At 35.5% G+C, this 15,099-nt stretch overlaps 1 protein-coding gene across 1 annotated transcript; it reads left to right on the forward strand.

Annotated features, from left to right (window-relative positions):
- Positions 1-431: 431 nt before the first annotated feature.
- On the forward strand, positions 432-1,993 carry LOC149149874 (uncharacterized). Its single transcript, XM_089445194.1, has 3 exons — positions 432-620; positions 761-842; positions 1,330-1,993. Exons 1-3 carry the CDS (start codon positions 537-539, stop codon positions 1,578-1,580), a joined length of 417 nt encoding a protein of 138 aa, XP_089301320.1. The 5' UTR covers positions 432-536; the 3' UTR covers positions 1,581-1,993.
- Positions 1,994-15,099: the final 13,106 nt, after the last annotated feature.

Raw genomic sequence — 15,099 nt, forward strand, 5'->3', positions numbered from 1 at the left:
GTTAATAAAATTTAATTAAATGAGAAAAAAAAACATAACTACTTTGGAAATGAATCTCATATAATTAAAAATATTTTATAAAATTTAAATCTCCATATCTAGATAATAATTATTAATTATTGATAATTAATTCACAATATCTCAAATAAATAAATAGTAATCCTAATGCAATTACTATTTGTACCATTAAAAATCGCCATAATATGAAATCTTTGTAAAGTAGATAATTATAAAATCAAATCCCCTTCATTAACCATAAAACATTAATAGTCGCTGATTATTCTAAAAACTCAAAAATTGGTGTGAAAATCCTATTTCGACAATTATTTTTAATTATATATGCAATAATTCTCAGTGCTGTGAACTTTCTCGTACTTCAATTAATATAAAATTGCTTATCATTTTCCTCACAAATGCTATGATATGATTGCCTTCTGTCACGAGGGAAGCGAATCTTTCACATCGCCAATAAAACTCCCATTCCTCTCCCACTCCCATCCTTCAATTCCAACGTGCCCATTTACAGACACTGCACAATGTTCTTGTTCGCTCATCAACGTTCAGAAATGGCTCCAACGGCTCAGCTGCTGCAGTCCGCCGAAGCCTTAACAATGCCGGGAGTAAGCCCATTTCTGCAATTACCCTCTAATTTATTGCATTCGGTCAACCCCTTTGATACCACATATCAATTCAGCTGTCTGGTTTACGCTAAACTCTGGTCTTACTGATGTTCCCACAAACAAATTACTTTGCTTCACAGGTTCAGGTGATTATTTTGAATGCTAATATGTGCTGCCTAGACTGCCGGGACAAGGTCTCCACAGTGCTCTCCAAAATGGACAGTATGTTAATTCTTCATCACATTCTCCACAGTGACATTAATATTTGCAGTGAAACTATAGCGAAAGAATGTTTTAGCGCTCCATTGTGAATGAATGAAGGGATATTAATGCCATAAGACCAAGTTGTTTAAGGGGATGTAAGACTTTTAGCTCATCACAAGTTTATATTTTTCTCTAAGTTTACTCTCTTGTCATGAATTTTATCGTCATGGATTTGCCCAAGAAATTTGCAATCTTGATTAAGAAATTTACAATCTTATCCAGAAATTCGCAATTAGTTTTGATAAGCCTTGCTTCCTCAAACAACTTGTTCAAACAATCCACTTTCAAAATGCTTTTAAACTGATTAAAATTATACTCCTACCCCAACAATTTGTGATATAATGTCATTCTGTAACAACCTCTCCTTTCCTACAAAATATGCAGATTCTTTTGTCTTCGTTTTGTTTTATCATTTTCTAAATATGTTTGTTGTGATAATGGGTAGATTTGCTGGACTATGTGGTGGACGTGACGCAGAAGAAGGTAATAGTTAGAGGGCGTGTGGATCCCAAGAAGAGGAGGCACAGAATAAGATTAATGGCCAACGACAAGAAGAGAAAGTCCATCGAATTCCAGAGGTTGCGAGGTGAAGGATACCCTAGTGATGTACAACAGCAATATTGCAGCGGCAGGCCAAAGAAATCAACAGATAATCTCGTTCATCAGGCCTGCTGTTTTCATTGTGCGTCGTCTTAGCGGCCTCTGCGTGTTGTTGATTTGCAGATACCACTAATATTTGTAATTAACGTGATAATTATTCTGTCCCCTCTACCCTCCCTGACACAGTGGAATCCAAAGCAATTTCTCTGGTATTTTGGTCCTGACAAGTTTTATACATCTCAGGAAGTCTTACCCAAAATGACAAGTTTCTCTACCGAATTTCAGTGGTTCAGTGTAATGTTCCGGACGGGTCTCATGGGGCTTCCAATGGTGCATAAGCCGGAGTTTAATACAACTACTTAAGTCTTAAATAAGCCGGAGTTTAATACAACTACTTAAGTCTTAAATTTCCCTGTATCTGCAAAGGAAAAATTGTTAAAATACTGTTTGTACAATAAAAATTGTTGAAATATGGTTTGCATTGATCAAATGATGATAATGGTTTCGAGTACTTGAATATATATTCAGAGAATGGGAAGTAATTTCACAGCATAATCTAGGATTTTTGAAATTGTAAATTTATTTTTAATGAAAGTTGAAAATTGTAATTACTTTTGTATGTAAGAGTTGCTTAAATTTGGAGAATAAGTTAACAGAGTCAAGTCTAGTGAGTTTGAGTTAAGTTATAGTTTGGGAATAGTTGAATTTAGAGTGTGTGCACATGAAGTTATTTTAGGCGAGCTTCTGGTTTAAAAAGGCTGGTTTAAAAAGGTTTAAATACCCTTCCCAGAGTTCATTGTAGTAATCAAATTTATGTGATCAATAAAATAATCGAGTTTATGTGATTAATAAAAAAGCCGCAGCTTGTGTTTGTTTTGTGTGAATTATTTGTGTTATTTTGCATCTATCCTCCTTTACCTTTCCAACAAATTAGTATCAGCGCTGAGAAAAGATCACAATATCAGTGAGGCCTGCCGATAAAAAGAAAACCAAGTAAAGAAGACCAGCAAATTACTTTGCAAAATTGTCAGAAGAGAAGATAAAAGTGCACAAGGCACCCATGCTAGCTATTAATTTTTCAGTTTGTTTCTCCACTAAGCTAATGTTGACAGAGATCTGTAACTCTTTCGTTCTGTTTCTCGGACCACGTTAATGGTGAAAAAGATATGTAACTTCTGTTTTTGGTTTGTTTCTCCGACTACGATAATGTTGACAGAGATATGTTAAAATATCTGGCGTACGATGAACCGAAAAGATATATCAAATTGGAGGTGTGACAGAGCCATTTTAAATGTATTTGACTTAACGATGAATATAAATTTATATTCATAATTCTTATTTCAGATTTGTAAGTCTCTTAACCATTTATTTTCAACCCAAGTACAATTTTTACGTTCAGAGTAACGTGTTTTAAAAGTCTTGAGATCCATAAATGTTTGACGGTCTTCGGATTTGAAAGTAACTAATTTCCCAAATTTTATGTTGAGTAAGCTCTAAACTTTCTGCTTAAATGTGATAATATTAGTAAATTTGGATATCTGTAACGTCACGTTCTTAATAGAATATTTGTTATGAAATTTTTAATAAGGTGGGTTTAATATATATAAAATAAATTATTTGGGGATTTTTTAATATTAACCTTAATTTTGAATTTATAAAATTTCAAGAATGATTAAAATTTTTAATATGTAAATCATTTTATAAGTATAAAAAATAAAATGTATACCTCTATTTAGTATATCAATAAGTTTATACTAGTATTTAATAATATTATTTATATTTATATAAGTTTTGCCATTTTTTTTTTTTTTAATTTATTAATATCTTGATTATATATATAATTATAGGATTTTATTTTTATTTTCATAATTTAATTTTATTGCATTGACTTTATATAGATAAATAATAAATTAAAAAAATATATTGAAATTTTATATACTTATTAATCAAATTGAAACACCAAATTTTGAAATATTCTCCATACAGATATAAATAATTATTTTAATTTGTATGATGAAATAAAAGAGGAAAAAAATGTTGGATTTATTAATAGATAAAGTCTAGTACATTTGTCTTTTGTCTTGATATATGTTCTTCCATGCTTCTGAGGATATATAACAAATAAATGTCTACATACCAAAAAAAAAATTGCTTTATCCCCCAAGTACCCAATATTCTTCCCAATATAAACTTAAAATTATGTAAAGCATAGAGAGAAAGGGATTTGTCATTCATCTAGTCAACATATGTATATGAAAACAACATACAAAATATTACAATATAAAGACAAAAAACTTGGGATGTTACAGAATGTTAATCAGGCCCTCTTCCTTGATCGTTTGTCTTCTGTGTATATGTACTTCATGACTCCATAATCCCCGCTCAAACCTTCCTTGGACAGCTTGTCCACATCCATCTTGGCTTCCTTGTATATGTGATTAATAGTATAGGTTGTGAGAGAGTCTAGAATGTGTTTGACCTGTTTATCTAGCCACATAGGGTGGGAGGATCAAAATATATATGCGCTTGTATTCAATCAATAAGATATCTAGAATCACCATAAATATGAAGACTATGCATATGCTTCTCTTGCACAAACCAAAGTAGACCCCATAAAGCAATTATTTCAGCTCTATTGTTTGTGCTTGGTCCTCCATTCGAAGAAAGATTATATTGTGATCTTTTGCTTACCTTGAGAACTTCTCCACAACCACACATGCCAAGTTGTGTTGCTCCATCAAAACATCCCACAGGAAGGAAAAAGGGCGAAGGAACTAGTCGATGGCATGAGTCTATGGGTGAGACAATCACAGGTGAGAGAGATGTCATCCATGTCAATATCCTAATGCATATCCAACTAATATTGAACGACTACCAATCAAACAAATGGTAATTGCATGCGTTCCATATTTTTCATATAATGAAAAGAGGTGTCTCCTTGTATTTTCCATTTCCAAAATTCCAATTTATGATGCATTGTTCAAAGTTGGATGCCCAACTGTACGATATCTTAAGAAAATGTGAAATACGATTCCAAACCATACATGTAATGGGACAAAAGAAGAAAATATGATTAACAGATTCCGTTGACGCCCTGCAGAAAATGCAATATCCAGAACCCAAGAAACCCCTCTTCAATAGGTTGTCACATGTAAGTATTTTGTTCCTCCACACGAGCCAAGAAAATAGAATAATTTTAATATGGATATGCCACTTCCAGATTTTGCAGAAAAAAGAAGGGTTGTGCAAGTCAAAACTCTGCATTATGAAAAATTGATATGTCTTAGCCACGATAGGTGATTTCTTATGTAATCTCTCATCCCAAGTAATATTGTCTCCAAGTGTGTTGTAAGAAAGGCCTTCTAGACATATATTTGTAACATAACCCTGCCTTTCCACTGTGCTTTGTCCTTCCAAACCCATATCTTCACCCTCTTTCCAAATTGGGCATCCCACTTGCTAGTGGTTGATTGCTTGGTATAAAAGAAAATATCCTCTTCGATGAATAATATCAATTGTATGTCCCTGAATATGCAAGTCATTTTTTGTGCCCTTTATGATGTTTGTCCCAATCAGAATTTTATGGCCATTGCCAAAATTCCATGTCATCCTCATATGCTAGAACATGATAATTTTAATAAAACTCCTCCAAATCAGAGATCCTTTTGTTCTGGTGGGTATGATGTCTTTGTATATAGTCCCAATATTAGAATCTCTCATATACTTGTCCTTTATGATGTCCTACCAGACCCCTTGACCATTCAAGGCCCTCCAGAAAGATTTAATTAGCAAGGAGAATCCAAAGATTCTTTGATCTAACAAACCCCATCAACTAAATTCCTTTGGGATAGTCAATGTGTCCCACCTGCAAAGATGGAATTTAGTTGTCATTTCAGTCCTAGACCAAAGAAATCGAGATATCATAGATTTAATCTTAGAGGCAATAGATGAAGGAATCATATATAGATGTGCCCAATATAGAGTTATCTATTACATAATAACCTAAATTAGTATATATCTGCCACCCAAAGTGAGCAATCTGTGTGATCATGTGTTCAATTTCCTCTTGTATTTATCCACCATCCAAAGCTAGTCTTTGATTCTGTATCTATTGAGCTTGAGTCTGAAACCCAAGTAGGTGAATCCAGCCTCAAGGGGGGTAGTCTGAACTCTGAATATGCCAACAATGAAGTCTATATCCAACTTGTCACTAGAAGAGTAGTAGAGAATAGATTTGTTACCATTTGTAAGAAGCCCAGAAGTCACACCATATCTAAGAAAAATGTTGTGTAATGCAGACCACTAGGATCTGGATATGATGTCAAAGGTTATAATATCATCAACAAAAAACAAGTGAGTTATGTTCACATGTCTAGTAATATATAAGCCCTGAAAGAGTCCATGTGAATGTGCCTCTATGATTCTCATACTAAGACCGTCCATAACAAGAATAAAAATAAAAGGTGAAAGAGAGGATCCTTGTCTCAGTCCTCTTCTTGCATGAAAAATGTGGCTGGGAGACCATTGATCAAGACAACAAAACAAATAGATGTGATACAAGCCATTATCCACTACACATTATGAGATCACATGCCAATCTTGTAGAGAATGAGCTTGATGTATGACCAATCCACACAGACATAGGCCTTATGTAGGTCAATTTTCATCACCATTGCCTCCTTCTTTTTGGTATGTATAGTATGGATACATTCTTGTGTCGTTGTGATTGCATCATGTATCTGTCGATTGTTTAAAAACCTAAACTGTTAATGGGAGATATGTAAAGATAGTACCTTATTGATGCGCCTTCCGATCACCTTTGATATTAGCTTGTAGATAATGTTTCATATGGGTATAGGTCTAAAATCCTGAAATTTAGTGGGGAAGAGGATTTCTGAATGAGAGCTAAAAAAGTAGAATTTATAGCACTAGTGATCATTCCCCTAGTCCTAGACTCTTCCACTATATCCAATAAAATATGTCCCATTAGCTCAAAAAAATGTAGACAAAACTCCACAGTGAATCCATCCGGTCTCGGGCACTTGTCTCTAGAAAAATATTTATGTATAAGTAGAAGTTCCTCCAGATTAATAAGGAGGTAGAGGTCCTCATTTATATTATATTCAAACATCATTGGATATAGTTCCAAAGGCCATATCTAGTCCTTATAATACACATCCTCCCTGGCCTTTTAAAAATGTTCAAAAAAATTTACAGTCTCATCTTGTATTTCAGGAGTGGTATATTTGGTATCCCCATCAGAAGATTCTATTTGTCAGATATCATTAATTTGTTTCCTGTGATTTATGCACCGGAGGGAAAAGTTATTTTTATGGTCTCCCTCACATAACCATGTCGCTCTACTCTTGAGCCTCCATGCGACTTCGTGTATGTTAAGAATTTCATTATTCCTATCTTCTAACGATCTAAGATGTTCCCAATCTACATGTGTTGAATCCTTTTGTTCCATGGCTCTACCGAAAATAGATATTTCATGAGTGATCTTGTGCAATTCTGATATCAGTTGTTTCTTTTTCAATCTCTTCCATGTCCTACACCTAATTTTGATGATATTGAGCTTATTTATTAGGGCTCGCATCACAAATTCATCTAGTTGTCTGTGGGTCTCAATCCATATGGAGTTTACTAGCCCATTATAATATTTGTCTTCAAGCCATACCCTTTTGAGTTTAAAGAATATACCCCAATGAATATTCACCATCCTCCATTAGATTATAATGGGAAGATAATCAGATATATATGTCATATGAACACAAGACTTCAAATTGCCGAGAACCTCAACTAGATTTTATTGTACCAGGAAATAGTCCAGTCATTTCACCACATGATCTTCGCCCGATATACGATTATTCTAGGTATGGTAAAGGGCACAAGGGAAAATGTCCACCAAGTTATGATTTGAAAAGAGATTATATAGTCTATTAGCAAGCAGATTTCGTCTACTATGAAAACCCCAAGACTCCTATGCAAAAAGAGTGGCATTGATATCACCGGCCATGATAAGTCCACCAATCTTGAGTAGATTTCTTTGATGTATCATGTCCCATAAAAGAGGGCAATTTCTACAGAGCGCACGTATATTGAGAAAATTGATACGAAAAGGAGACCCCTGATACACCCAAACAAAGGGATGCCCTCAAAAAGACTAAAAGCATGGAAATATGCCCGCTGACGATCCCGCATGGCTATAATACCACTTGAAGAACCAATAGAGTTAACCCCAACAATTTTCCACGATGTACAAATCTCATGGAAATATGAGATGGCCCGAGAGGAATCAACAAGAATCTCTTGTAAGAGAATAATAAAGGGTCAAATGTGCGACATCATATGATGGAGGCTCAATTGTTTAGAGTGGTCCCCCAAACCCCTTAAATTTAGAGATAATATTTTCATTATGGAGCCCCCTAAGCGGGCTTTAGTGCTCTAAGGGCCCGAAGTAAGAAGAAGTAATAATAGGAACATCTACCATACCAACCGAGTCGTCAAAAAGAGTAGATTGAAAGCAAGTCAGCCACAAAAATGTTGACTTCCCTTTTTCCCAGTCTTCTGGACTGTTATATAATAGTAGAACCCGGGCTAATATGATGGGACGAGGTGGAGGCACTGCCCTTGTGGATGGTCAAAGCCTTGAGGTTCATGGCAAGATTGAGTAAGAGGAAATCTATGTTTTTTCCGACTGAATTATGGGGGAAGATATGAACTTGGGATCATCAGGGAGGTGAGAGGGCGGGGAAAGAGTTGATTCCAAAGGGGGCATAAAGGGTGAGATCTCTAGATTAGCGGTATGTAAAGGTTCGTGAAAAATATTAGAGGTGTTTGGAGAGGGATCAATCGGTGAGGAGAGAAATTATTCTTGGATGGGAGGATCTCACCACGAGGCCAAAGGCCTGAAAGATAAATTGGCAATATCAAAAGGGGGAGGGGGAATCTCTAAGGTGTGAGCAATAGCTGAGCCCACAAGGGGGGAAGATGGGGAAGAAATGTGAGGAGATGAGGTGGAAACATAAAATTGAGAAGAATCAAGATGAGAACAAGAAGTACCTCTATGAGATGTGCCAAAATTGCGAGCACCATGTTGTTGTGACTTATATGTTGCCATTATGATACATGTGTTGTCCTTGCGGCAACCCACATATAGGTCACATCATAAATGATAATGTGATGCATGATGACAACTCACATTGTAACAGGTCTATTTAGAGGTAACAGAGGAATATTATAGAAGAACAAGATGATAGAGCAAAGGATTATAGATCAGAATCAAGAAATTGAAGAAAAAGAATGTTTTAAGTTGTATACATTGGGTAACCTAGTCCAAGTTGCGTATACACGTGGGTACACGGAATAAAAGGAGCATATATGTATGTACTCAGTTTCACAGAAGGAAAAGCACGCATGGGATGGAAAATTAAGGTTAAAGAATACCAAGGGTCCATACCATGGTATTAGCCCACAATATTGAGTGAAATAATGGTTAATTGATCCCGTCTAAGAATACCATAAGTTCTAAGTGTTGTTTTGGTGCATGGTATTGACAAAGGTTCTAAGTATATAAGGATGAGAAGATCAAAGTGCTAAGTGTACAAGTGAAATGGTTTTTCATGAATACTTCTATTTGAAGTATATTTTGTGTTGTAAGGGCTATGATTATGATATAGATCTGAAATATCTTGTGCACCCTTAGATACAATGTTGGATCAGGATCATGAGACATGAAATGAATTATCATTGTATGATCTAATAATGGATAGCCTAGATCTGATTGCTAATGCATGTTTTATCCATTATATGCTATGATCTGGGTGTATTCGAAGTCTTGAAAAGTTGTGAAGTTATAAGTCATTATTTGCAGATCTATACATAGGTTTGCCTCAGTGAAGGTGTGTATGCACATGGATTCGGCACTTCCAAGTAGCATATGTAGAGGAAGGGCTTGTTGTTTAGAAATGATTGATCTATCGAATCAGTGTTGTTGTTTTATTATTATTTTTCAATGATGTCTTCATTAGATCTGATGTAAAATTTATTGTATAAGGAGATTGAGTCTGGTTGACTGATTGATTGAGTAAGAAGGGTGATCTTTGTTGCTATATATTTAGAACTTTGTAATATGATAGTAGATATATAGAAAATCTCTGGTTAGTACAGTTTTTGGTTCAAAAGTTTTATGATTCAGTATCTTTAGAGGTATACGCAAGTTGGGTTACAGAAAGTAGCATATACATGCAGGTTATCCTCATTGAAGTAGTGTATACATTCTGACATATGATTTTTGAGGTTGTAGTTGGTCCTCATTGTTGATGCAGTGTTCTGGGTTCAGCTTTGTGTTCTAGTGACAATGATCTATTGTATTTTTCTTCAGAGTTGATGAGTTTCAGTGATTGGTTGATGCAGTTGTATTTAATGGTTGTATTACAGTTGTGGTGATTGATTTTGAGCTTCAATGTTACTGATGGGTCCAGTATGAAAATTTGATGAAACGTGGCCTACATATTGTGTTGATGTGTACTAGGAGTATCCAGTCTGAAAATTTATGAAACATGGTCCCTAGAGAAAGAGTGAAGGTGGTGTCCTTCTATAAGCCAGTGCCTACGTACTGGTAAACATATTAGCCAATACAAGAGCTAGGGGATTGGAGCTCCCTTCCATTAGAAGTAGGAAAGCGAGTGAAGGTTGTAGCCTTCAGCAGGTGAATGTCTGTGTACTGGAAAAAGTATACACCAATACAAAACTTGTAAACACTTTTTATAATAAGAAGATTGAAGACTGAGACAATAGCAGTGGTGGTTTTTTCCCACATTGGGTTTCCACCTGAAAAATCCTAGTGTTCATGTGTGCTTCTTATGTGTGTTGATTTATTCTGTTTTTACTGCATCTGTTTATTTCTTAGTAAATGCATCACACTCTTATTTAAGTTCAATAGACAATGAATTATTTGTTTTACAAGATTATTATATATATGCTGGTTTCATTCATTATAGTCATGGACATATGTTTTTTGGTTTCTCTAATAAAGCATATACAGTTTGAAAAGGAAAAATTATTATTAAAGTTTAAATATTGATTCACCCCACCTCTCAGTATTTTTCCCAACATTATTTGGATGAACAAACTGACTCTATGGAGTATTATGTAAGATCTTCTCCTTCCCGGACAATGATTCAACAAATGGCCAGTGCGGTGATAGTATAGGCATCTGAAAGGGGTGCCCTAATAGTTCAGCCTTTGCCAAATCTGAAGTAGACCCCATGCCAGGTCTAAATTTTCTTGGAGACCCCCCAGAGAAATGAGCGTCAGCTAGTATCTAGGCCACTCGCTTATCTTGAGCACCCATAACCCTCAGATCCAAATATATGACACGTCCAATGGAATATCCAATCTCTGTCAAAGCACACCTGGTCTAGAATTCCAAAGGTAACCCTGACAACTTTACCAACACAATGCCATTGTTAGGCATGTTATGTACTGGATTCAAACCAATATACCACTTGTATAATTGTAGGAAATCCCTTCCTCTCATCCATGGGGCCTTCAAAATCCTCTCCGCACCATCCAAATGTAGGAAGTGAAAACTAAACCAGGTATTCATCAAGATGTTGACCTTAGGAGTATAACCCAATAACAGAGCCCGGGACTTCTTCACCCAAATTTGCATGTCCGTCTCACAAAGCTCAGAGAAAATCTATCAGCCCATAAGAGCACGCTTCTGAAAGCTGGTGACCTAATCCCACATGACATCGTAACTGAAACTAAGTAGTTTGGTCTCAGAATTTGGTATGATAGCTTTACCCTCCTTCATTTGAACCCTTCTGTACCAATAACAAGAAGTATTAGAACCAAATTTATTAGTATTGTTATGTGTCACCGAAGCAATGTTTTGCACAACCATATTTCCATACAGGAATGACACATTTGATGGGTCCTTAGATGAAGAGTTATTTGACAATGCTTTCTCAGCCTCCACCGTGGCTTGTATGAAATCCTTGTGGGCAGCCATGTTAGAGTCGAGGAAATCCAAACAATGGTCCATGTGGAAAGGAAATGACAATAAACAGAGTAATGCAACTGGAAACACCCCACCAAACACCAGACGCCACCCCGAGGAACAAGTAAATGTAGCATAAGTGCTCCAAAGGGAATACCAGCCAAGAAAATCCCACTAGAATGAGGGAATTTCTCGGGAAAGTATAAAATGCGATCCCCACCCAACAAACCCCCACTCCCGCGAGAAAAATGTAAAGAGAGAGGGAAGGCCAGACAGAATGACAACACGAGATCTCGATAAATCTACTCCGTGAAAAACATCCACCCACTAACACAACATACCACACCCACCAGATAATCTAATCCAGAGATCTGACAAGATGTGAGAATTTAGTATCTGACAAAAACCTTTAATGTCGGTGTCACTCCAGAAAAAGGGTAGGAGAAAGGAATGTAATCCTAATATAGAAAGGTTTAGAAAGAGCCAGGCAATCTAAAAAAGACTCCTCGATAGTGGGGAAAGATTAAAGCGGCCCACTAGAATAAGATCCCCAAAGACCAAAAAGAGGGTATAGGGGAGTCGGAAATTGTCACCACCTTGTATCTAGAACTACAAGACAGAACTGTAGCAGGAAATCCAAGAGGTATCACGATCAAAACATCCAGTCGATCAAGGGTATGATTGCAGATACAAAAATGGGAAATAACTACATCACCACCATAACAAGCTAGAAACCATGAGCAATTTCCATCCCACCACCACAGCCTCAGGAAATATGGACAACACAGCCTTCCAAAATCAACATAAATGCCATCAAACTGAGAGGAAACCAAAGAATAACTAAAATCCATCCTTACACCAAATGTAATAAGGTCCACCGTGTATGTGCTCATTTGAAAACCACAATCTCCAAAATGGGGACAACAATGCACACCAAAACCAAAAATATGCATAATCGACACCATAATAGCTTCAAGAACAATGTGCGCATAGATTTCAGAACATAAACCAACATAAACTACATCACCACCAATAAAAGCTGCAGGGCCACCTTAGGCTACCACCACTGTAACACCAAGTAGTTTGTATCATATGAAACCAAGAGAAATCACAACACCCCACACAATCGAAATAAAAAGGTCACAACAAGCCCTGAGAATCCAAAGAAGAGTCGAATGTAATGTGAGGAACAAGTGGGGGAGTCGTAGACACAGATTCCCTAGGAGAGGAAGAAGTCGGGCAATAGGGGCAGACGAACATGTTCTCACATGAAAATACGAGAGGAGTAATCATAGGAGAGCAAACGACACCATCCTGATAGTGCCTATAGAAAGAATAGGGAAAATCTGTACCAATACAATGTAAGATTCATCCTCCCCAGATTGGAGAGAAGCCATGCCCCAGACCGTATACCCATGATTAGATGGATATACATATATATAACACTTTTATATTTAGAAATATTTTTTCCTTTAATTGGATGTTATTAATTAAATTTATTAAGTTTTATATTTTTATTGATTATATGTTTTGAAATATCATGATTACCAAAATTAGTCATTATTATTTAATTTGTTTTAATGTGATATCCATATATATATTTTTTCCTCAAAAAAAATATTTATAATTTAATTAATGAAAACAAAATTACAATATAACAAATTGAATTAAATAGATTTATTATTTTATTTTTCTTTTTTTATTACTTCATTTACATGTCTACCCTCATTTACAACCACTACAATATCTTTGGCAAAATATAAATTTAAATTTTTCATCAATCTCCTAATTTGATCAATATTTTTATGATTTCAATCAACTCAATATTGAGAAAAACCTAAAGACATTATTCTATGTTTGTCATAGATCATGGTAAAACTCTGCTCCATTATTAGAGTTATAGTTGAGAAAGAGTCCATTTCGAATCAAATTAATTTATTCTAATTATAACAACTATTTTTGAAAATTCCCAAAGGGGTTGGATCCTCTGGTGGAAAGTGAGTATATTTTCAATATTTTGCAAGGATACCCATGACGTGAAGACCAATTGGTTTACGTGGGTGCTAGCTCCTGTTAGGTCACAAGTTCAACCCTCGTGGGTAGGGTTTGAGGAGTGGAAGCCACTTTGGGGGTATTAAACTTCCTAAGGGGCATCGAGGCTCGATTGAGCCTCATACAATCCCAGTGATAAGCATCCCATCATGGGTGGATCAATCTTCTTCCAACCAATAAGAAAGTTGGCCCCTGCCTAGGCTCAGCCTACTTACAAAAAAAATGGCAAGGTTCAATTCACATAAGGGTCTTATAGAAATCCATACGATTACCTTGATTAGAGGTCAAACATGTGGTGCACCTAGAGATATTATATTAAATGGTCTCATTACTCATGCACACATAAGTGGATCAAATCCCAATCCCATGTCCTTTAAATTTGAACATTAATGCATTAATTCCCACTCCCATACCATTTTTTATTTGATAATAAATCATTTACACAATATAAAAATAAAGGAGCCCTTAAGGAGAAGAAATGGGTGTTTGAGCTAGGATTTGCAAAAATTCAAAAACAACGATTTGCTTCAAACCCCTATCACAATTATAAGGGGAGGAGAGTATCCCCCTCTTACCATAATGTTGTAGTAGGGGAACAAGATCATCCTTGTAGGAAATTCTTGATGAAATTAGACCATGGAAAAATATCATTCAACCCCTTTGGAAAGTATGCAACAAAGACCTTTGGTGGCATCGCCTTAGGAATGGAGAATTAGGAAAACACTCTTTCAAACAAGCAATCCCCTAGAGAATTGATATTATGTATCCTAAAAGACATCCAAAACCTAACATATGAAATCTCTTCCCACAAAGTATCTTAATATATTCAGTACATGCAAGACAACACCATGATCAAGAATTTCATAGGTATTTAACTCATTTAGAAGGCTTTGATCTTGTAAATCAACACCATATGGAGGTTGAAAGGCCATGCATAATTAAAGTTGGGATTAAAAGGATATTTTACAACTATATTCACCAATATGTAAGGAAACAAATTGGATCTTTGAAAATGGTCCATATTTCTTCAACTCAATGTCCCTGTACCTTTGGTTCTAGATAGAAATTTTATCCTTGATAAGGTGGACTTCATAGTTGGACCTATTTCAACCCACATCTACTACTTGTTGCATGATTTCTATAACATTGTAAACTTGGAAGGAATTGGTAATTCCCTTGGATTAGTTATTAGAATTTTAGAAGTTATTAATTAGGTTAGATATACTCCATATGTGCAAATTACATGAGTTCTAGGACATTGAAATATTGGAAGGAATTGGAAATGTATTTTGATCATTTATTAGAATTTTAGAAGTTACTAAATAGGGTAGATATACTTCATATGTTCATATTTGTGTATATATGGATATCTCCCATGCTCTCCCATACTCCATTTGCTTAAGCTCTCAATATACCACCTATCCATATAGTAATGTTAAACATAAAACCTCTTATTAAACCCTAGATATGATGTTATTACACTTCTATTTCTATATTAGTAAGTCAATAAGAACCTTTCATTTTACATTTTCATTATAATTGTGCCCTTTGTAT

Source organism: Pinus tabuliformis, chromosome 9 (assembly GCF_031772625.1).
Source record: "Pinus tabuliformis cultivar Carrire ecotype Pingquan chromosome 9, CPIR1, whole genome shotgun sequence".
NCBI classification, from domain to species: domain Eukaryota; kingdom Viridiplantae; phylum Streptophyta; class Pinopsida; order Pinales; family Pinaceae; genus Pinus; species Pinus tabuliformis.

What these genes read in the sequence shown, in the direction of transcription:
- LOC149149874 (XM_089445194.1), top strand. Translation starts at nt 537, where the DNA reads ATGTTCTTGTTCGCTCATCAACGTTCAGAAATGGCTCCAACGGCTCAG. An exon ending in AAGCCTTAACAATGCCGGGA is followed by an intron (nt 621 to 760) that starts GTAAGCCCATTT and finishes TTTGCTTCACAG; the next exon opens with GTTCAGGTGATTATTTTGAA. An exon ending in AGTGCTCTCCAAAATGGACA is followed by an intron (nt 843 to 1,329) that starts GTATGTTAATTC and finishes GATAATGGGTAG; the next exon opens with ATTTGCTGGACTATGTGGTG.